We start from the raw sequence: 22,246 nt of genomic DNA on the forward strand, positions 1-22,246 counted from the left end.
GGTGCTTTTCGGAGAGGGTCTTTAAATTTTTAATGAAACACAAACATATTTTGTAATAGGTTTTATATACCACTCTGCTTACTGTTTACTGTTTCCTGCACCTTCAGCAGCTCGGCTTCGTTGCCCAAAAGGACACACGACGACGATTCATTGTGTTCCGTAAACGCTTTCTGAGTTTTTGTGGGCCTGGCGAGAGTCCTGTGGATATATGTATTAGTAAACATGGAGCTCCTGGCAGTCCGCAGTCCGGAGTCCGGACCTCTGTTAAATGCAAATCCCAGCCCCGACCTCCCATAACATTTATTCAAAAGCATATTGGCGATTTGGGCTTTGGGTCGCTTTGGGTGCCATTTCCCATTGTGTCCGATGGCTTCGATGGTTCCGTTCGGCCGACTCGGCAAATATGAAAATCGGTTTAAAGTTTAAACAAGCTTTTCACATTAATTCGACAAATATGGCTCACCTTGTGAGTCCAGCCTAAGCCTCTTAATGGCAACCGGAATTCTGAAAAGCCTGCCAAAAAGCAGACACATCCACTTCGGCGACGCGTACAAAGTTCTTGAGAGCGGAGTGCTAGCCCATTAGGCGACAGCCCATGTCACAGGACCGAAGGTGCTGGAGGACAGCAATCCTTTGGCAGCGGCCAGAAACTTGCACCCGAAAGTTACGTGCATACGAAAGTGGAAAACTTATTTCCACCACACGTCTACAGTGAAAAACGGGGAAAACTGTTGACGTGCCGGTGCAACGAATGGGACAGCTTTTTAAATTTATTTATGCACGTGACCCCGTGGCGGGAGAGAAGGCCCAAACAAAGGATGTGGCAGTTCAAACATGGGGGAAAGGATAATAGGAAGCACAATTGTCTGACCTTGCGGGATTAAATCTAGGAAAGTGTCAATCTTTTTATGTTTTCTTTGAAAACAGGACAATAAAGATGGACTCTGCATTTGGATATCGAAAAGGGTTGAGGATTAAGTTTAGATCTAAACTAAAACTATTTTATTTAATCCACTATAACTGCAATAAAATCACGATCAGTAATTGAGTGTTATAAACAGTGGAAAGTTCATACCATTGCCATGAAAAGAACCGGTCGTAAACTGTCGGGTTTCTGGCAAATAAAATACGTTTGTGTTTCGTGAGGTTAACACGCATTGCTGGAATTGGACATTTTTATGGCCGGTTTTGCGTGGATGGCGAAAATGAACTATTGGTCAGGCTTTCAGGACACCAATGGCAGTGCTGTGTACAATTAAGTGTCATGACTTTATCGACCGAAGTTGAGTTTATTTTATTTCTGTAAAAAATTATCAAGGCTTATGCCCTCGATAAATTAAGGACTTGACTTAAGCAAGTCGATCCTTGCTGGGCACAACAAAATGCTTTTTTTCCGGCATGCAATTTTGAAAGTTTGGAAGCCCTTCCAGTTGGCATGAAATTTGTTCTTGTTGTTCTTAAAGTTTTGGCCTCTGACCCCCAAAACTTGGGCAACCTCAATTCACGGTTTCTGAGCTTGGCGGGTTGCTTTTTTTGGCATTATTACACATATATTTGCATGTATTTGGGTGCCCTGATTTCATGACTTTTCAAATTGTCTGCCAATGTTCAAAAAAGCATATATACTACTACGAGTATATGCGAGAACCTTTATTCCAATGTGTGAGCTGCAAAGCGATGCAAGTTTCTCCGAATGCGTGACTTTTCATGGCACGTGATTAACCCACACAGCTGTGTGTATGTGTGTGTGTTTGGCTGACCCTTTACCCTTCTATATACTATATACTACATACTATATGGGTGTGTGCTTGTACGGGGTCAGCATGCAAATGACCATGGTCCACCGCGTGTTTGCATGTTATAAATACCCTCAGTTTTGTTTATAGTTCCCAAGCATTTTATATATGTGTTGGGTGCTGGTTTTAAAATGTGATTTTTACGGTTTTCACCTGCGTCTTTTCAGTCGGTTACCTGGGTACCTGTTGTTTCCATAACTGAGATTGCATTTGCATTTTTATGCTTTCAGTGTTTGGCTTTAATGCGCTGCCCGCAAAACTGTGCTATAAAAAATATCAAAGCATCGAACTATGAAAAAACTTTCGAAACTTCTTTGGAAGTCTATTTTTTTTGTGTTTTTTGTTCAAAACTTAATCTATACAGAGTGATAATAGCGATTAATGAATAAAGTTTTTACATGCTATGTAGTCTTAATAAATCAAACTTTCCATTTATGACTCTTGTAGTTTTAACAATGAAACTTTATTCTCATTTTAAAGGGCAAGTCCTGTTCTTGTATGATATTCTCTTTGTACCTGAGATGTGCTGCCTCCTTAATTTACATAATTATTTCGTTACACACTGTGCCACTTAATTATTAACAAGCACTCTTCTTTAAAGAACAAAAATCAATAGGAGCAACAGTTTGTCGAACAGCTCAATTCCAGATTCGATAATGAGTCTGTGCGAGATAACGAGAGTAAACAGGAGCTGCAGGACAACCAGCAAGGATTCGCTGGAGCCACTCCACAATCGTTTGAGGTTGGAGGGCCTTCAAGTTGTCTACACGGTGGGAAAATTCTATAAACTTTTGAAATGATTGGTGATACTTTTCAATCAAAAGATACAATCATACAGAAAGGATGTTAAGAATGTTATCGTATTTGAATTACCCTCTCAGATGTTATGATTTTCCTCTTAATATTGGATTATTGTTATGGATTTCTCTGAGTGCCCGGCTGGCCATTAATGTGCAGCTGTGGCACTTGCAACCGCTGGAGCTCAAGAGCCACCGGCGGCTGTAAATTTGCTGGCATTGTCGTCGACGCTTACAAATTGCCACCGGGGGCTCCATGTGTGCATGTAAATTAGCTTATTTAAAGTCGGTAGGACGAGGGGAGTCGGCAGTGTCCTTGCGGCGTCTATTGATTGCTGTTTAGTTTAGCGCGCCAATATCGACTGGCTGGCACATGTGCCAAGTGTCAAATGTGTGGTAAATGCAGTTTAGCAAACCTTGTTAGAGTCTCCATTCTTTGGCCTTAAAGGTGCTCCTTGAGGCTCTAATTAGCATAGTAATGGTTGTCCTTTTTCCGAATATATGTATACACCTGGATAATGGACTGATCGTCGATAAGTTGTCGTGGTTCATTATATGGAGGTTAATAGTGCCTGGGTTTTGTTCACATACCATTAAATGGTTGATAAATCACATTCCAACATGGCAAGGACAAAGCAGCACAAAGTCATGTGCGACTATAAATTTACGGAAAGAATGTGTGCGGCGGTGTAACAACCATTAAAGCACTCTATAATAAACATGAAAGGACTATGGACAGAGTCCGAAACAATGAGCTCGAAACATGAAATTTAATTTCGCATTTTAAAGCACTCGGGCAAGTTGGGAATAAAATGCATTAAGTGATTATAGATTTTAATCAAGTCTGAACCGACAAAGCGTATGAGTATACTATAGATATGCATTTGCTAATGCAAACAAGGGAGTGAATTGCGCGATTGGATCTGGTTGGTACTGATGGGGGAACTAGCTACTATACTCCATTAGAGCTAATCTCCGGTGCTTGTCGAATGTTTGCCTTTGGTATTCCAACGCCTGCTGCTGCTGGCACTGGTGCTCCTACTACTGTACTGATTGTTTCGGGCTGGCGGTGGTTTGTGGTCTTTGCTAGTCTGGTTCGGGTGTGAAAGCAGCCGCAAAATGGCCATAAAACATTACCCAGCAATAATAATAACGAAATCAACCAGAGCTGAGCAAACACTCCCCATAAAACAAACAGCTCAACCCCAGGAGGAGTATAGTAGTTTCCATTGCACCGTTTACCTTTCAGTCTGCAAGGTTAACGAGTGGATATACAGACCTGCCAGAGCCAGAATTTAATATCAAATTTAAAAACCCATGTTATACAAGAAGGAATACAGTAACTGCATTCTTATATAACTCATAATCCTGTGGCTAAGGCCAAAATACCCATCCGTTTGCCGGCAATCCCCAACAATCCCTCCAATTAGAACCGTGATTTGTCGAGGCTCCCAGGATCAAGTTGTGCGGTACAATTGCATCCTTGGAGGATGCGCCACATGTCGCCCATTAGTTTATGCTAATGAGGTGGATGTTGCCGCGAGCTGAACTGAAGTGTCAGCCAAACTTGCGGCGGAGTACCATTTAATTTCGGGCAGAGGCTGACAAAGTACACTAATTGAAACCCCACTCAGGTAGCTTCAGGTAACCGTCCCTATGTAGTGCTCTCGAAACTCAGTTTATCGGGCTACGGGCTGCCTTTTGTTGTCTGTCATTAAAGGCGAATTGCTGTCGGATGGTTGCATAAATTGAAAGGGGCTGGGCTGCCTTCGGCATTGCTCCCTCTGCCACTGCCACTGCCACTGCCACTCGATTCATAGAAAATTACGTATACGTATTCGCACATGTCGACGCAGTGGGATAACTGCCTCTCACATGTGCGTGGGCTCCGAATGGTTGTGCCATCCTCTCCAGGAGATACATACATATATATTTGAATTTGTGCTGTATTTTTTGCCAAAATTTATTGCTGCCTGTGTTGCCTCCATTGTCGTTATGGCAGCATTTGTTGCGCTACTTTCAGTCTTCCAATTTGTCGTCGGCCAACTCTTGGGTCCCAAAGTATTTATTTTGTCTTTGTCTGGGCGGCTGCCCAACGAAACCCGTTTAAAAAAGGATTTCGGGACAAATGCTGGTTCACATCCGGCCTTCAATATCTAATTTTAGCCTAAATTTGAATACAATGGACTGCAAGTAAGTAGGGCTTGGTTTTGGGAGAAGGCTTTAAACTTAAGACTCTCATAAAGGGATTCTCCGATAATCCAATTACTTTTGAAACATAAAGTTCATCTAGTTGCAGGGATTTTTTTTTAATAAAAGCATAGAGTTCTTGACACAAAACCCAGCAAGTCAGTTTAGTTTCCAAACAGACTTGTAAACAACTAAAATATTGAAACATTCAACTCTTGGTTAGGTACATAAATACACAAACAATTATTATCCAAAAAGACAATATGATTCGCAAGCATCTGAAAGGCACGATCCGCCAATTGGCCTCTATCTGGTGTCAGCCTCGGAGACTGGCCCACAGTGCCCCCAAGGAGGCCCCCAAAATGCCAGAGCTATCTGGGAAGGTTGCCCCACAGCCCGTCGCCCAGGCTGCTGCCAAAAAGCCAGCCAAACCCGGCAAGGATGCCAAAAAGGGGGGACGCGTCAAAATACCTCCTCCGAAGGGTAGTCTGACCAACGACAAGACCACTTTTGGACCTCTGAAGGACGTTGATCGGATCTTCCAGAACCTGTACGGCCGCCACGACTGGAGGCTGAAGGGGGCCTGCCTGCGCGGGGATTGGCATAAGACGGGGGACATCCTGGAGCAGGGACCCGACTGGATCATGGAGCAGATTAAAAAGTCCGCCCTGCGAGGACGGGGAGGAGCCGGATTCTACTGCGCCACCAAGTGGGAGTTCCTCCAGAAGGTCAAGTCCGAGAAGGTGCCCAAAATGTTGGTTGTTAACTGTGCGGAGGGCGAGCCGGGCACCTGCAAGGACCGGGAGATCCTGCGCCATGAGCCGCACAAGTTGCTGGAGGGCATACTGCTGGCCGGCGTGACCATGGGCTGTGGCCGGGCTGTTATCTATGTCCGGAACCGGTTCTACAACGAGGCCTGCAACCTTCACTACGCCCTGGCCGAGGCCTATCACCACGGTCTGGTGGGGGACAGCGCCTGCGGCACGGGCATCAAGTTCGACATCATGGTGCAGCGGGGCGATCGGTATCTGTGTGGCGAGGAGACGGCCATGCTGAACTGCCTCATGGGCAAGCTTGGAAGACCGCGACGTCGGCCACCGTTCCTCACGGAAAAGGGTTATTTCAACCATCCGTGTCTGGTTGTCAACGCGGAGTCATTGTCCGTACTGCCCACCCTCTTGCGGCGAGGTCCCCGCTGGTGGACCGGACTAGGACGAAGCTACAACGCCGGCACAAAACTATTCTGCATCAGTGGTCAGGTGAACAACCCGTGCACCGTGGAGGAGGAGATGTCCATGCCGATGCGGGAAATAATCGAACGGCATGCGGGCGGAGTGCAGGGCGGCTGGGACAACCTACTGGCCGTTTTCCCGGGCGGCCTTTCCACTTCCCTCCTCGGTCCTGAGGCAGCCGGCGGGGTGATGATGGACTTTGACTGCCTGGAGGCGGCGGGAAGCGGCCTGGGCTGCGGCTCCATCATTGTAATGAGCAAGGATTGCGACCCGCTGGCGGTGATGCATCGAACCATTGAGTTCTACGAGGAGCACACCTGCAAGCAGTGCACCTATTGCCGGGATGGCGCCATCTGGTTGCCGGAGCTGTTCGGTCGCTTCGCCACTGGCCAGGCCCATCCCCATGAGATCGACTGGACCTCGGTGATAGCGGATACGATCCGGAACAGCCGACCCATCTGTGCTTTAGGCATCAGCCAAGCCGTCACAGCCGATAGCATGGTCCAGATGTTCAGCGAACAGATAAAGGAGAGGATCGTAAAATATGCTGAAGGTTCCCAATGAAAAGGAAAAGATTAGATTAGTTAGTTAGTTAGATTAGTTTAGAAATTAGTTGGTTAAGTGCCATGATTAGAGATGATGAATAAATGTAAAATTTTTATTATTAAACTATTTGTTAAAATTTATACCTTGTACTCTACAACAAGCTTAAAGAAGTACCGGATATCATATAGTCTTATCCTACACCACAGTTCTATAAAAATACACAAGTCCAGCTTTAAATGATTCAGAAATAACTGCCGGAGATGTCCTGATAAAAGAGGGGAAAAGCAATCCCCCCGTAAACACTTAAATAAATTAAAACCTTACCGGTATTTAAGCTCCTCTATGAAATTAATGTACCTGAAATGAAACAAAATACAAGAGAAAAATAAACTGCGGCGGTCAGCGATAGATAGAGATTTAATTAAGATGAATGGCACCGGAAGAGCTCGGGCTAATGCGGTCAGAGGGAAATAAATCTTTTGGTGCAAAATGTTCCGGCGATCCGACGACGAGTCGCACGACTCGCAAATCATTGATGCCCCTGCGGCCAATGATGACGGCTTAAACGAGTATTCAATCCGGGCTGTCGTCGTCCATCGTCGTCTTTAGTTAGTTAGCCGCTTGGTTGCTGCGGATTTCGGTTTGAGTTTGCGCCTGACGAGAGCCATTATGTCCTGCCAAAGGACGCGGCTATGAATGGTGAGTGCTGTGTGAACGGTGAATGGAAGAAATCGGGCAAGCTGAAAATCATGTGGCGTGTGTGGTGGTATCTGGTTTGGTGGTGTGGGTGGGGGTGGGGGTCAAAGTGGCAGAGAGACACAATGTTGACATAAACAAACACCAGGGCATTTGTCTGCGCTTGAATGATTGCAGAGACAACAGGCAACATACTATATGAATGGGCACAAAGATTTTTTCCAACCAGGGCTGTGTCCTTGTTGGCCCTAATCGTGTTTGTAGGTCAGTTTGAGCCAGCCACCCCCCCCGCCCATTCTGTCGTTCCGCCATTATCCTTTCGCCGGCCTTGTCCAGGCCAGCTAGGCCAAGCGGCTGCTTGCATTGCCAATAATCAGGGTTTGCCAGACATTTGCTGCTGGTCTTGGCCAGGCACTAATTTGTTTGGCCTGGACAGGCGCTAAAAAAAGGAGAATACAAAGGCATACTTAAGCGAAAGTGTTATTTTTTCCGTTGTTGTAGTTGTTTGAGAAGGTTGGCACATGCCACATGGGTTCATTTCTCATCGCCGAAGGCAGCAGCCTGCGTCAGTCTTATCTCAATTAGGAATCCATTCATTCAGGCTGTCGAGTCACTCCTGACACTCGACGACACTGTCCACCAGGATGCACCAAACTCTCCACAATTGCCAGTGACTGATGGCCCAGCAATTAACACTTTCATCCCAAGGATTACCATAGTTCAATAATACCTAAAACATTGATATGAATTCTTTATGAAATAGTAGTTCGTTTAATTGAACAGCTATTAGAGTTCTTCCCAAAAATGAATAAGTTATTGCCTAAAACGGACTTTTTTAAATATTCCTACCTATTAGTTGGATTCTACCTCCAAAAAAGGCTTAATCCCTTGTGCAAACAAGAACATTTTAATTACCTTCAACCGGTTAGGTGTTTCCTTTTTAAGGACGTTTAACAAAAAAGCTAAGAGGATTAAAATCACGAATTTATAAAACAAATGAAGAGAACCACGTAGGATGGTTTAAAGAAGAATGGAATGAAACTCACTGTGCACATGCCGGGACACATGGTTGCTGGTGGCTTCGCTGGAGGCAACCTGCCCATCCATGGCTCCCCTTATCCTTGTCTCCTTACCATCGGCAATCATCGGCACTCGAATGGGCAGCAGGGCGTGGGGGTAAATCTTTAAACAGTGACGCAAATGCGGGCTGGCGTATAAATTTCACACTCAGCTCCCTCGTCGGACTTGGCAGACTGATTGTGGCACTCAAGAGCAGACCTCGAGTGAAGAGCTCCCTCCCGTTCCCAGTAGCTCCCCGACAATTGCCATGGTTCAGTGCAAATTACAGATGAAAACCGCTGGAAACTTGCCACTTCTGGAAGTTTGTCGCAAGTGTAGTTTGTGGTCTTTAATCCTCGATTGATAGGGCTTCGGTTGCACTTAAAGGGATTGAAGTTCCAGGATTGCTCATCCGTTCATAAAAAGGGTTTTCGCATTATCCTTGTAGAGGGCTAAATTAATCAAAGCTCCCAGAGAGCATAAAAAATTCAAGGCCCATACTCTGTCAGAGTTTTTGGAGGCCAACAATGGTGGAGCATATTTAATTTTCATAAGTAAAGTCAAAAAGGATATCCGTCTGGGGACTTCCCCTTCGTTAATCAACTGAACTCGTACTTCCTTTCATCTAACAACAAGTTGAAGCGTCACGATGAATAATATCCAGCTGGCACAACAACACAAGGCACGTTGCCATTGCCATTGCCAGTGCCAGTGCCTGGCAGGCAATTGCTTATTAAAGTCCAATTATAAGTTTGAGCAATCATTAGGGGGATAACTCGGTGAACAACCTTGCCGAGGAGTGTCCTCGGAACTTGGCCAAAATGTCTTTTGTTCATGCATAAATTTAATGGCGCGTTATCTCAATTTTGTGCCTTACTGACTGCACAAAAGTTAATCACATGTGGGTGGAAATCGTATTTAGATATTGATTTTGTTTTCTACTAGCATTTTTTTTGTGCTTAGTGCACACACATATTCCTATGGACTCCGCCTCTCCGGCCGGGGATTATAATGCTCGAGTATAATCTCGAATGAAAGCGAATGTCTTGAATTCCGCAAATTAAGAGCACCCGGCATAGGAGGACGGCGTCTTTGACTTTTGCTTCGGCATTATCCTGCCCCGCCTATCCCAACTCCATCGCCTTTTTCCGCTTTTCCCCAGCTTTTCTTGCTTTTCCTGCTTTTCGCCTTTCGTTCCTGCTATTTTTTGTTGTTTCTTGGTCTGCCGGGGTGCTCGTGTTATGGCACTTGATTCATGCTTAGCTGAAATACTTGGCATAACTTTTGCTGTTTCCAGCGCTTATTTTATTTCACTTTCTGGCCCGGCACGACCGCCCACTCCTGGCCCAGGTCCCGTTTCTCCCATTTGGCCTCCTGGCCAGGACCTTAGCCGCCGTCCTGACCATCTCGCATTACGGTAATGAAGAACAGCTCAGCGCCCGGCCTGTCACTTGAGACGAATCCGGGGGACGGATAGGAGTCTGAGCCGGATAGGAATACGAAAAGGAGCGGAAGCCCAGTCCTTCCATGTGTCACATACTTACGCATCTGCTGTCGTCACAAAACAAAGGTCACCTAGGATGGCTTTATTGTGAAAAAATAAAGGATTTGGATAGTTGTTTTGCACTTACTTTAAAGGCTTTAAAATTGTAATTTTTACTAAACTTTGGAAAGGAAACATCTGATAAGAAGACTTATAATTTATTCAAAACTCATTCCCTTCTTTCAGAATCACCTCAACCATCGTCGGCGTTGTCTAGTTGCTGTCACACATGTTGGGTAAATTCACCTCAAACCATGTCCAGGTATACCATCAGTACTCGAGACCAGCGCCCGTAAAGAAGCCCGTTAAGGTGAGTAGTGCCTACGGAGCCGTACCGAAATTTTCCAAGGATCTGGTGTTTGTTTTCGTTACGTCTCTGTTTCTGTATTCGCCTTGGCTGCTCTCCTAAGCAAACACAATTAGCATGCATTAACAGAAAACCCTTTCATTGGCATTCCTTGGAGAACTCCATAATTGGGTGGCGCAGTACCAACAAAAAAATACAAAAATAAAACAAGGTGATGGAGGGGAATTCATTTGGTTGTGCGAGTATTTATTTTGTTTTGAATTTTGTTTGTGCCGTTTGTTTTTTGTATGTTTACGCTGTCTTGGCCCTAGCCCCACAATAAAAGGACTCTTTGTGGGGCGGAAGGCTTTACAAGCATGCATAGATACCTACCGCCTAAGCTGGTGTTGGTATACGGGGCGCATACGTAATGTCCAGAGACCAACCGACCGACTGGAGACGACAACGCATTGCATGACACGTGACAAATCCCTGGGAGCTAAGCCGAGCACAAATATATCCTTCTGCATGCCTGCACGCCAAACACAAAGCGCAACTAGCGAAACAATAAATAATTGATATTTCATAATTGTTTTTCTTACCCCTGCAGGCCGAGAAGCCTGCGTGAGGCATCGAGAATTGAATCGAAGCGGAGGATATCCACCTCCCACCGCCCATCGCCTGACGCCTATCGTCCATCGCCCACCAGTTCGTCCTTATACCCCGTCTCTTTCTCACTCTCGCTCTCTGTCTCTATCGTGTTTATGTGTGCGTGTCTGTGATGTTGAAACAGAAGCGTTTGGCCAAGCAGAAGCCCAAAGCGAAACCGGTAAGCAAAATCGAGTTACCTGCAAGATGGCCAACAAAAAAAAAAGAAACCCAAAAAGCCCCTCAAATCTAGCTCCCTTCTATTCTCTATCTCTATCTCTAAAGCCTATCTCCGATTTTGATTTTAAACTATATACCATGTTTAGAACATGTACTTCCCAATCTCTGATCTGATCTGTCTCTCTGCTCTGTGCTCTCTGTGCTAATTGCTATTTGACTGACTGCCAAACTGCTTTGTTGTGGAACTATTTGAACTATCTCGCTCTATATAATTAACTCTTGAGTTCCACACCCATCCAACACCCAGCCACCTTGCCACCCACCCCCATCATCCTCTTTCAATGGCCTTGGAAACTATCTAGTCTAGTTTTGTTGCCAAAATACGTACATATTGCGAGTTCTTGTTCGTAGTTTATACAATTTATCCTATATAACCGTAGCACTTAGTGTTGGCTCAGCGTTTTTTGAGCGTTTCGAGTATTTCGTAAAACCTATTTTTAAGTAGCTTGCTTTCTTGCATTAAATATTTGCATACTTAATTGGGCCAAGTTCTTGTTTTCACTTTTGTCGCCATTTTGTTGCAAAAGTTGACTTTGTAACTCATTCCATCCGTAGATTTTCTTGTTAATTCTTAGCTGAGATATAGATAATTAAGAGGAATGCCAAGTATAAGTAATATTTCTATTATTTTTATATTTATTAAACTTTTACAGGTTTATCTTATATTTAAGTTATATCCATTGAATTGGCTAAATAAAAGTGAAATCTTGAATAGGCTTTTTAAAGGGAGTTATCTAGAAAGCGCCTGAAAGTATGCAACTCCTCATTGACTTTTGTATCTGCGATCGTGAGTTATCTGGGGGCTCGTTCTGCTTCAGCCTGGTCCCACAGTTGAAACTATCTACCATTTGACTGACAGCTGCTTATCGGCGGGCTCCTACCAACTGGGTTCGGGACAAGCTGTTTGACTTGCTAGCCGGGTGAAACTTTAATTGTTTAAGTTATGGCCACTGGGGGGCTTCGGCCAGCAATGCAGGCTGGAAAACTTTGAAAATCAACATAATTATGGCTTGCATTTGGCCCCCTCCTCGCTGCAATGTACATATTAAAGTGCCTTTAAAAGGCCAAAGTTATCCAGGATGTTTTCCTTGCACTTTATTTACTGAAACCCAATCCTCCCGAGATCGCTGAGTCCGTATTGTCGTTGCTCTCACTGAGCACGCTCCATCACTCTCACGCCGGAGGAGCTTATCACAACGCTCTTGTGGATGGTTGTTGTTGCCGCTGAGTCGAGTTCGATTATTTTGCCGCTATATTTGCGCCGTTAATTGACACCACTCGCCTTGGCCGAGTGGGAAAAGCTCTCAGGCCGCAGTGTCTCAGTGCTCGACGCGGCTCCGGGCAAGCCAAGCGGGAATCGCTCGCTCCAAAAGCGCCTACACCGCAAGAAAAAAGTGCCTTCTAAAAATAAAAATAAAAAAATAGTGGGTTTTAAAATGCTTTAAATTTACATAATAAAGTTTTTAAAAAAATTATGGGCCTCATTATTGAAAAATAAATAACTTTTTAGAAACACTTAAATCTTTCTAAAAATAACTGCCCATTTAATCACTCAAGTTCCTAGAAAAAGCTTAAGTCATTAAGCCAAACCTATTAAACCCAATGATTTGTAAATAAAATAAAAATTCCCCATAAGAACAAAAAAAAATATTAATTTCAAAGTGCTATATTTCTCCGAGTGTATGCGTACGAAGCGCAGTTCAAACAGCGATTAGATACTTGCTTTCATAGCATGTGGATTCATCCAACCGCGTCCCCAACCCGCGGATCGGCTGCAACTGGAGCAAGTGGCAGTGACCATGTACTTCGAGACCAACTGGGTATTTGTGAGTAGAATCGCTCTGTCATGAGTAATTGTAATTAATTGATGATTGTACAGCCGGAGGAGGAGTACTGCAATTTCTTGAGGTTTTTGGGTTTTTGGGGGTCTAACCGGTCTATTGGCGAACCGTTTGACATATGTATCTTGTATTTGTTATTATTGTGATGTGGTGTTGTTTTGTCTTTGCCGTTTTGTAGTCGCTTTGTGTTAATCAGCAGCTGTCGGCTGACAGCAAAGCTGAGAGCCAACACTCAGTCTTTATCACTCTCTCTCTGAAAATGTGGGCGGTGGGGAGAATTCTCCCGCCTGAGATGGCAATTTAGCCTTTTTACTTTTTAGATTTAAAGCTCTTTTAGAGGGTTTGGCTTTCATTCTTTGTTAGTAGAGTAGTCTGTAATATTATATGATATAGCATATATTTAATAGATTTCTTCAAATATGTATATCTTAAGGTAGTCTGCTTTAACGAAGAATAAATTACCTACAGAAAAACTCTAAAAGTTCTTTTATATTCTTAAAAAAACAAACATTGAAGAACAATAAGATGAGACTTCCCTGATGTCTTTTTCTAAAAATACATAAAAACAACAAACAGTCACCAAAAACGAGTCACCCCATTGTTTCAATATCAAGCACCACTGGGAAGGCATCCAGTAGCATGAAAACTCCTAGAAAGTCAATTTCGCAATGCCATTGAGAGTCAGCCATGCAAAAGCGGTGCTCAGCCTTCCCTCCTTGCAGACACACCTCCTTTTCACTTAGTCCCCAATCCATCGTCACGGCGACGTCATCTGGCATTTTTTCGAGAAACGAATGCGGCACTTCATCAGCCATGGCAACTGCCGCAACAGCTTGAGGAGAATCCGCAGCAGCAACGCCATCAATTTTCCACTTTGGAAAACCGCAAGTCAACAGCAGGTGAAACACTGAAGTACCAGCCACGGAGGCGACTGAGGCTAACCTCCTCCTGAGAAACCCCATCTCATGGTCTATGGCATTATTCCCCTGGATTGCATTATGCAGAAGGAGGAGGAGCAGATGAAATGACGGAGCTTGATGTGGGTATTAAGTGCTGTTTATGTTGCACAAGTTTTATCGAAGTTCGATAAGACAGAAGGAATGTGGAAGGGGTGGTGAGAGGGTGAGATTGGTGGCCAGGTGACCCGGCAAATTGCATCCTGCGGCTGAACATCGGGCTGTGTGGTTTAATCCTGCCAGCGAGCGCATAAATTTTTATGTTTGATTCCGGATGCGGAGTTTAATTGGATAACCGCATGTGTCTGCTATTGGCTTTTAGCTCCATGGCAAATTTCCGGGCCTTTCCGGGCCTTTTGCATTGTTTTCAGTTGATTTGATGTGGGAGCTTGGTAGCATACAACGGCTAATTAGTTTAGCAGCCATTTCCGGCCCAAAGGCCCGACCAGAAAGAAAAGGGGTAAGAACAAGGCCATGCACCTGACGAAATAGTTTCTTCATCTAAAGGGTAGTCCTCTCTTAACTCTATCTTTGCTGGCAGAAACTACCTTTCATAAGGATTTAAATTTTATAAATATGTTAAATTTTTACGGTGCATCATTTTTCTCATTGATTGAAATCATGAATTCCAACCAAGTGTGAAACAAAAGTTAATTAATTAAGTTGCCGCTGCCGCAACGCTGTTTTATTTGGTTTATTTTTTTTGGTCTTCTTCTTTTTAACCTTATTCCCATCGAATGGGGCTTCAATGGCTATTAGCCCTGGTTATAGCTCCGTTGTTCTCTCTGGTGCTGGCCGTTTAATTAATTTGAAATATGCCACATTTCCTTCCGCATCATCTGAACTGTGTTTTATGCCCACACAAAAGTTTTGTGGCTCCTGGGGGCTCGCCGGAGGAAAAAGCTTTTATTTTAATAGACGCTGCATGAAATGGCTCCGACGAGATGCGAACATGCATTCCCACCATCCCATACATATACGGACGTTATGGTTTGGGATTATATGGTACGATGTCCTACTATATGGATCTGTCGAATGCCCAAAGGTTTCGTTTGGCAAAACATTCTTAATGTTCTGGCCACTTTTTTGTGGCCAAAAAGTTTAATTGGTTTTGCACCCAGTCCTGGGAAGTCGTAGTTATGAGTTGCCAAAGTTTCTGCTCCGGCTTGCAGTCTTGATCCGTTTAAATTAGGATACTATTTAGCTCCGTTTGCCGTGGCCGTATTCTGAAGCTGACATGTATCTCAACTGTGTCAGTTGCAAGCACTTGGACTTGGACAAGGTAATTGGGTGGCTTTGTCTGCCAAGGTAATGAAATGTTGGCCACTTGGCAGGAACATTAGCAGAAACAAGAGTCAATCAGTAGAGTAATTTACTTTCAGGATGTAGGATCTAACTTGTAGTCTAATAAGTAATACCAATAAACTTTAATTAGTTTTGATTTTGATAACCTGAGCACAATTAGTCCAAAACAAGCAAAGCGGTCTGGTAGTAAGTCATCGTAGTTTGTTCCCCAAAATTTGAACTAAATTAACGATTAACGGAGAAGAGCGAATCAATCGTTTAAGTCTTTCAACTAATTTTAAATCATAATATTTTTCTTCTACTTTCAACTTTGCTTTGCACAACACAAACACCCCACTGCCCCCTCACTGATAAAAAATCAAACACTAAACACGCCATAAACTTTTTAAAAAACCACAACGTGATCCAATATTTCAAATTTTTATTTTTTTGGATTTGTTTTCTTTTTTTGCGACACAATGAACAATCCTTTTTATATATTTATCTTATTGTGCTATTATATTTTAATTAATTAATTTGTGTTTTCACACTCTATTCTCCCACACACCCACACCCACGACCCACTCACTACCACACCGAAACACCGAAAACCAACAACGGTAAATACGATTTGTTGAATTTTCAATGCACCACTTCGTGTATCTGTGTTTGTGTGCGTACGTGCGTGTGTGTGTTGAAAATCGAATTTGCATAAATGACAAAATAATATATATGCGAATATTGAAACATCAAATATAACGACACCGAACCGACACCAACTCCCGACCGAAAACCAATCAACAAAAACAATAATAAACAAATCCGCAATGTGATTATAACATCTATTACAACCCGACAATTGTAAAATGTAAATCTCACACGTACACCCACAAAAAACACGTAAAAAACAAATCAAACCAAACATAAACCCTTAAAGATACCATGGGGACTGAAAAAAATCTGTTGGGGTCTGATAAATATAACCGTGCCCAGGGTAAGCAATCAACATTTAAATATAATTTCTATATCATTTAATTGTTTTCGTTGTTTGTCGTTTCCTCACAATCGCTGTTGTTTAATTATTTGTTTATGCATTTCTAATTGTACTACTAATGAGCACCTAACCCGTAATGTAAAAAACTAAATAAATATTTCAGAGATACTTTAAGCTTGGGAGACAGACTTTAAGTAATTAATTAATTGAACTTATCGGCCAGAAAGGTGGATGGCAGAGCAGACACTCGAATCTGTCAATGAATTGGCAAGGGGAATATTCAGTAAATTAAAAGCATCGATATGAAAGCCATCACATTCCGGGTGGCCAGAGCACCCGGCCATCATTTATTTAGTAGACTGCCAGAAATGCCATTAATTAAATGGTAATGTAGATTAAAACACCTAATTGCAAGTGTCTCGGATGGACTGCAGATTTCGTTTAATATTGGCTCTAATGGATTTTGACCAGAAGACAATTTGGCAGAATGGCACAATAGAGACTTGAAAACGTACTATATACAGAAGTGCACTGGGATTAATAATAAAAGATTATATCTTTAAGTTAGATTATAATATTTTATTAAAAAAGAAAAGAGAAAGACACTGAAGAATAAATTAAATATATTTCTCATCAATTTATTACTTAGCAGTGTAGCTGACCTCCATGAATTATTCCAATTATTTCTATTTAATGAACTGGAAGATTAGTTGATCAAATTATTAACACTCCCGTTTATTTGAAACCAATTAAAATCCCCCAAGACATCTACTGACCTGGCTAATCAAACTTTTAAGCCAATTTTGGAAAACATTTCATACTTTCGGCCTGCAGTGATGCGGTCTCTGAAGGAGAAAGCTCCGAGCAACGATGCCTAAGCTTTGTTCTAGATTACCTATCTGCGGTTGGTTTATCTAATTTGAAAGCTGGCTAAATGCCGCTCGCCTGCACCTGCAGGCCCGCTGCCACAGCCTGCCACATTCACTGCCTGGCGGATGATGCGGATATGGCCTCTCGCAAACAAGCCAATTGTAAATAACTCGGCTTAACCGAGAGACTCCAGAACAGAACACAGAACCCCAACCAGAACAGGTGAGTGAGTGGAGCGGCAGGTGCGTGCCAGTCGAGATTCGCCTGTCGCGATATTCAGATGCGGGTGCGGATTTGTCGGATGCGGCGGCGTCGGCGTCAAATCGAAATACTTTCGCGGTTCGCGTAGCATCTCAAATTCAATTAATTAGAGCACATTAGCGGAAAATAGTTAATCATGGTGGTAACATCAGCCGATTCGCCACTGCCACCGCACAAATATCTGCGCCGCATTTCCAAGGACTTTTCCACGGTGCGGCGGTTCAGCAATACCCCGGCTGCTGTCGTTTCGGTTCGTGCCTCCACATCCGCTTTTATTGCCGCCGAGGCAGCTGCCCACTTGCCCCGGACCGGGACCGGAGTCACGCCCCCGGGCACCCCCACCCCATCGTGCGCCCCCGGCACTCCGCGTGGCATACGCCGACGGCAACGGATGCGGAAACGCTCCTCGGTGTCCTCGACCCTATCGAAGGTCCTCATACTCAATGTGCGTGATTTGTTGAAGGCCCACACCGCCAGTGAGCCAGTGGGCAAAGAGGTAGGGCTACGGAAGGATGTCATTCCCATTACACATCCCCAGTCCCCGTTCCCCGAGCTATTTGTTCTGCGGCTGCAGTGGATCACAATGTGAAGCTCTTGCCAATAGGTGGTGGCTAATCCTTCGAGTGCCTGTGGCATCATCGACTTTCAAGTGTTGCTCCAAAGTTTCGGGCTGTGGCTTTGTTTGCCGCGATAACTGCCAAGTTGCAGTTTGCCAAAGTTTGGATTCCGAATCAATTGTGCGGATTTCTGCGAAACGTGACTAGGGATTCTGCACATAAGAGCTGAGGTTTACGGCGTAATCAGTTGCATAAATGTTTTTAGTTGGCCAGGCAAATCAGACAGAATATGTAAAAAATATAGGATTATTTATAGACTCAGTAGGAATTTAATAGAGTTGCTAGGAAACTCACCCGTGGACCTTATACATTGCCCCACCAAACATTGTAAATATTTTATTTTGCATTCAGTAACCTTCTTTAATTATTCAATATTATTTTGTAATTTAGTAATGTTTACATAGTGATTGTGTTGTGTCGTCGTTGTGTTTATTCACGAAATATTATGTAATTACAGACTATTGGAATCCGTAGCCAATTGAATTAGTTTCTCCCATTTGAGATTAAATTGTAATTTAGAATTTGAAGCAACTGAACTCTAACTATAATTAATTTTTTGGTTACTTAATCCTCCATGACTCTGTAACTGGAAATATATCCTTTGTTCTTTTCAAGTTTTTCCATTTTTTTTTTTCAATTTACTCCTCTAGCTGTATAATGAGTGTATAAAGTGTAACTATGAGCATTCATTAACCGAATATCTAGTGCTTACAAAAAACTAATTGGATTTATTTATTTCCGTTCTTAAATCTTAAATTTAACAAAATCTAGCACCAGCCGCGCAGTTGGATCGAGACAAACTTCCAGAAGCGCGAGTGCATCAAATTCATACCATGCCCAAAGGACGATACAAAGTAAGTGGCAACTAATTTCATTTATTAGCATTACATTTTGCATTTAAGTGCATTTGATGGGTGCAGAGGGGTAACAGCCGGGAGCGACAAGGGCAGGGACTAGAAAGTCCAAAGCCAAGACGAAAACATTTGACCCAGTTTCTCATATCAAAAGCGATTTGTGTGATGCAGCTGCTTTTGGCCCAGTTCCCGGCCGTTTGTGTATTTAGTTTCGTTTTGGGCGTTAGCATTTATTGTTTATTATGACAGGCGCTGTCCCAAGACCCGGCAATTGAGATAAATGCGCCATAAACCCAAACCCAGACCCAGTACCAGTATTAGTACTAGTACTACATAGTACACATTCGCGACGCGTACCCGGCACTGCTCCAATTGTTTTGGCTTCTGGATCTGGTGAAAGTTTTAAGAGGAGATAGCCCGGGAAATGGGCGATGGGTTTATGGCCCATCTTGACTTTGCATGACTGGGTGGCTGTTATCAGCGATTGGATTGCCAAATATTTGCCCGCTGACCCAACTGGCTGAGAGTTCTCCTGAACCCCTTCGCCATGACGCCAAGTTTCCATGACAGCCGGTAGCTGTCACGACCACGAACAACATCTTGGCCAAGTTAAAAAGTTGATTTATAGTTGAACTTTCGTTAATCACAATTGGCTCAACTTTGTGAGTTTATAATTATGCTAAGAGCACAAGTTTAATAGCTATCTCTCTGCAGGATTATCCCTCTTCAATCCTCCTTCTATTTAAAGCCACAAATATCTCTTTTATGTGGCATGACTGCCACACATCACTCAGGACCCGAGGAATGTGCCACAGACACGTGCCGATTAATTTGATTATTTAATTCTATTTCAACTGATTTATTGGGGTAAGACGGGCTCAGCCCTGGGGGTATCCGTATCTGGGGGACTCTAATTGAAATGCATTATTTAGCAAACACTTTTAAGCACCTGACAAGAACATCAGCTGGCAAACAGACAGAAAGTCAGACCGACTGTCGGAACGGGTCAGGTCAGACAGGTTATTGCCTCTGCGTTTGTTGCTGCCATATTTTGGCTTTTTTTTGGGAAGGGGGTGCGGTGGGAGCAAGAGGGGTATCTAGCCTCATACAAACACTCGTGCATAAATAACGCTTTATATTACACGTGGGCATAGCAAACAAAGTGACAGGTGAAGTCAAATGCGTGTGTGTTCCTTCTCTTTTGTGGGGGAGTGCCGACTTGTCTCTCTTGTTTACCAAATATCATTTACACCCACAACGCATCCTGACATTCAGTCAACAAGTTCGATTCGAAGGCATTCCTTCCGAGCCATGCTTTGGACTTTTAAGGGCAAACTTTTTGGGGGAAAATCAGAATAATTATCTAGTAAATAGTAACACAAAAGCTTGGTGTATACGAATGTAAATAAAATTCAATAAAATCTTTGACAGAACATGATTGAGCAGCCTATTATGGCCTGATCCAATTACCAAAGAAATTCAATCAAATCAAATTTCCATTCTTATCGAATTGAGGCGAATTATACTTACAAATGTACTTACATCAAATTGTGCAAAAGCCATCGAACAAGAACGAACGACTATAGCGCTCACCTTTTTCGGCAGATGCTGTTGCGGCCAGGCCCAGATCACACATCAGACGATACCGGGCATCGACAGCGGCTCACCCGGCGACCTTTGGCTGCCCACGAAGCACACCCGCCCCCAGCCGACGGACGCGTACGGCACCATCGAGTTCCAGGGGGGCGCCCATCCCACAAAGGCCCAGGTACGTATATCCTTACATAGGCAATTCAGTGGCAATTTCCTTTTAGTGCGGTTTTTAATAACTTTTTCCTGCGAGCACGTGCTCTGTGTTTTGTTTGTAAATGGTACGTTGATACCCTTGAAGGATGTATTAGATATCTATACAGGATATTGGATAAAGTCATTTATCTCCTTGTATAGTTCTGAGAAACTATAACAATTGTATTAAATTAACTGAAAGAGTATTAAACTTTCGGCATTTTCCGAAGTTCATGTCCTTTACTAACTTGTTGGTCCTTTTTTTCGCAGTATGTCCGACTGTCCTTCGACACGCGGCCAGAACTCCTGGTGCAGTTATTCACAAAGGAATGGAACCTGGAATTGCCAAAACTTTTGATCACCGTGCAGGGCGGCAAGGCCAACTTTGATTTGCAGGCCAAGCTGAAAAAGGTGAGTGTGGAAAAGTTTTCAACCCAAAAGCCAACTTGCCTTGGATGGAAGGAAGGAAGGGTCCTGTGTCTGTCACTTGCTAATTGAATGGCCTAGCTGTGGGAGCTGGAGCTGGAACTGAGAATGAAACTGAAACTGATTTCTTTTCGATTTCAATTCGCAGGAGATACGCAAAGGACTGTTGAAGGCGGCAAAGACCACAGGAGCATGGATTTTCACCGGCGGCACCAATACCGGTGAGCAGGCAATGCGTTTCATTTAAGTTTTATGAAAGGACAGTGAACAGGGCCCGGGTTTTATGGCCAACGATTACGGCCGGAACCCAAGTTAAATAAGCACAAAGAAAAATGAGCAAGGAAAACAAACAAAAAACAAACAAACAGTCGGTGGGCAGGAAAACTTAAAGAGAATGGCCGGAGAAAGTGCGGATGAGCGACCCCAGTCGAAAATTAAATAAATAAAATCCCAAGCGGAAATCACGCAGCCAGTGATTGTACACACTTCAACTGCTTGCCAGTCAACATATTGTGAGCTACCCAGTAGCCGGATAGTCCGGGTATATTGGCCAGGAGTGGTCAGGATGGGTGCAATGGGGGCTTCTATCAAAAATAAATTGGATTATGGCCGGATATGGAAGGGTAGATTTGGTCAAAGCCGTTGCTCTTTTGCCTTAGGTAGTTGGCTTTTCAAAGAATAGTAAATATTGACTTGATATTGGTTAGTTCTTTGGTTAAAAAAGAAACAAATATAAAATGTGCAGCTATTGTAGAGCTCTATACATTGATGCAATCTTTTGTCTATTTTCCAATCAAAATTGCAGTGTGGCTTAAAGTCCGAAAGCGTATCTTGTAGCCGCTACCCAAGAACCTGCCGTTGTCCTTCTTATTCATTCGACTGGACTTGGTCCTCTTTTTGTCGTCTGGGTTTTTGTGCTTCAGTTGTTATTAAATTTTTAGACACACCACCCTAACTAAGATATAAAAAAGCTGCAAAAGTGAAAGTCGTAGGACGGGACAAAACTTATTTACCCACTCGCTCAGCGATGGCTGTCATTGTTCTCATTCCTTGATATTTTTTTCGACGTTATTGCCTCACAGGAGTCACCAAGCAAGTGGGCGACGCTCTGCTCCTGGAGGGTCAACAGCGGACAGGAAGAGTGGTCAGCATCGGCATCGCTCCCTGGGGCATCGTCGAGCGCAATCACGAGCTGTTGGGGCACAACCGCGAGGTGCCCTGCCACAGCATTAGTTCGCCGAGGTGAGTACTTGGGCCACACAACTAATGCATATTTAACCGACACGACACCAATTGGGCCAACAAGTTAAATTGCGCCTTAAAGA

General features: G+C 43.6%; 2 protein-coding genes across 11 annotated transcripts in view; both read left to right on the forward strand.

Annotated features, from left to right (window-relative positions):
• Window positions 1–22,246, forward strand: part of Trpm (transient receptor potential cation channel, subfamily M) — a 47,900-nt gene that overhangs the window by 5,292 nt on the left and 20,362 nt on the right. For 2 of the 10 annotated variants that reach the window (XM_017252819.3, XM_070278582.1), the window contains exons 3-8: window positions 10,046–10,169; window positions 18,628–18,710; window positions 20,316–20,478; window positions 20,766–20,906; window positions 21,070–21,142; window positions 22,004–22,163. In XM_017252819.3, the coding sequence (XP_017108308.2) occupies window positions 10,089–10,169; window positions 18,628–18,710; window positions 20,316–20,478; window positions 20,766–20,906; window positions 21,070–21,142; window positions 22,004–22,163 (701 nt within the window). In that variant the 5' untranslated portion in view covers window positions 10,046–10,088. Of the gene's footprint in view, window positions 1–10,045; window positions 10,170–10,755; window positions 10,975–12,541; window positions 12,860–16,051; window positions 16,109–17,233; window positions 17,736–18,627; window positions 18,711–20,315; window positions 20,479–20,765; window positions 20,907–21,069; window positions 21,143–22,003; window positions 22,164–22,246 lie in introns of those variants that run through there. The other 8 variants (XM_017252814.3, XM_070278580.1, XM_043210707.2 and 5 more) reach the window with 7 other exon arrangements.
• On the forward strand, window positions 4,929–6,684 carry ND-51L2 (NADH dehydrogenase (ubiquinone) 51 kDa subunit-like 2). The gene has a single exon (XM_017252825.3). It carries the CDS (start codon window positions 5,047–5,049, stop codon window positions 6,577–6,579), a length of 1,533 nt encoding a protein of 510 aa, XP_017108314.2. The 5' UTR covers window positions 4,929–5,046; the 3' UTR covers window positions 6,580–6,684.

This window comes from Drosophila bipectinata, chromosome 2R (assembly GCF_030179905.1).
Source record: "Drosophila bipectinata strain 14024-0381.07 chromosome 2R, DbipHiC1v2, whole genome shotgun sequence".
NCBI classification, from domain to species: Eukaryota; Metazoa; Arthropoda; class Insecta; order Diptera; family Drosophilidae; genus Drosophila; species Drosophila bipectinata.

Excerpts from the sequence above, each read along its gene's own strand:
- ND-51L2 (XM_017252825.3), top strand. The coding sequence starts at position 5,047 with ATGATTCGCAAGCATCTGAAAGGCACGATCCGCCAATTGGCCTCTATC.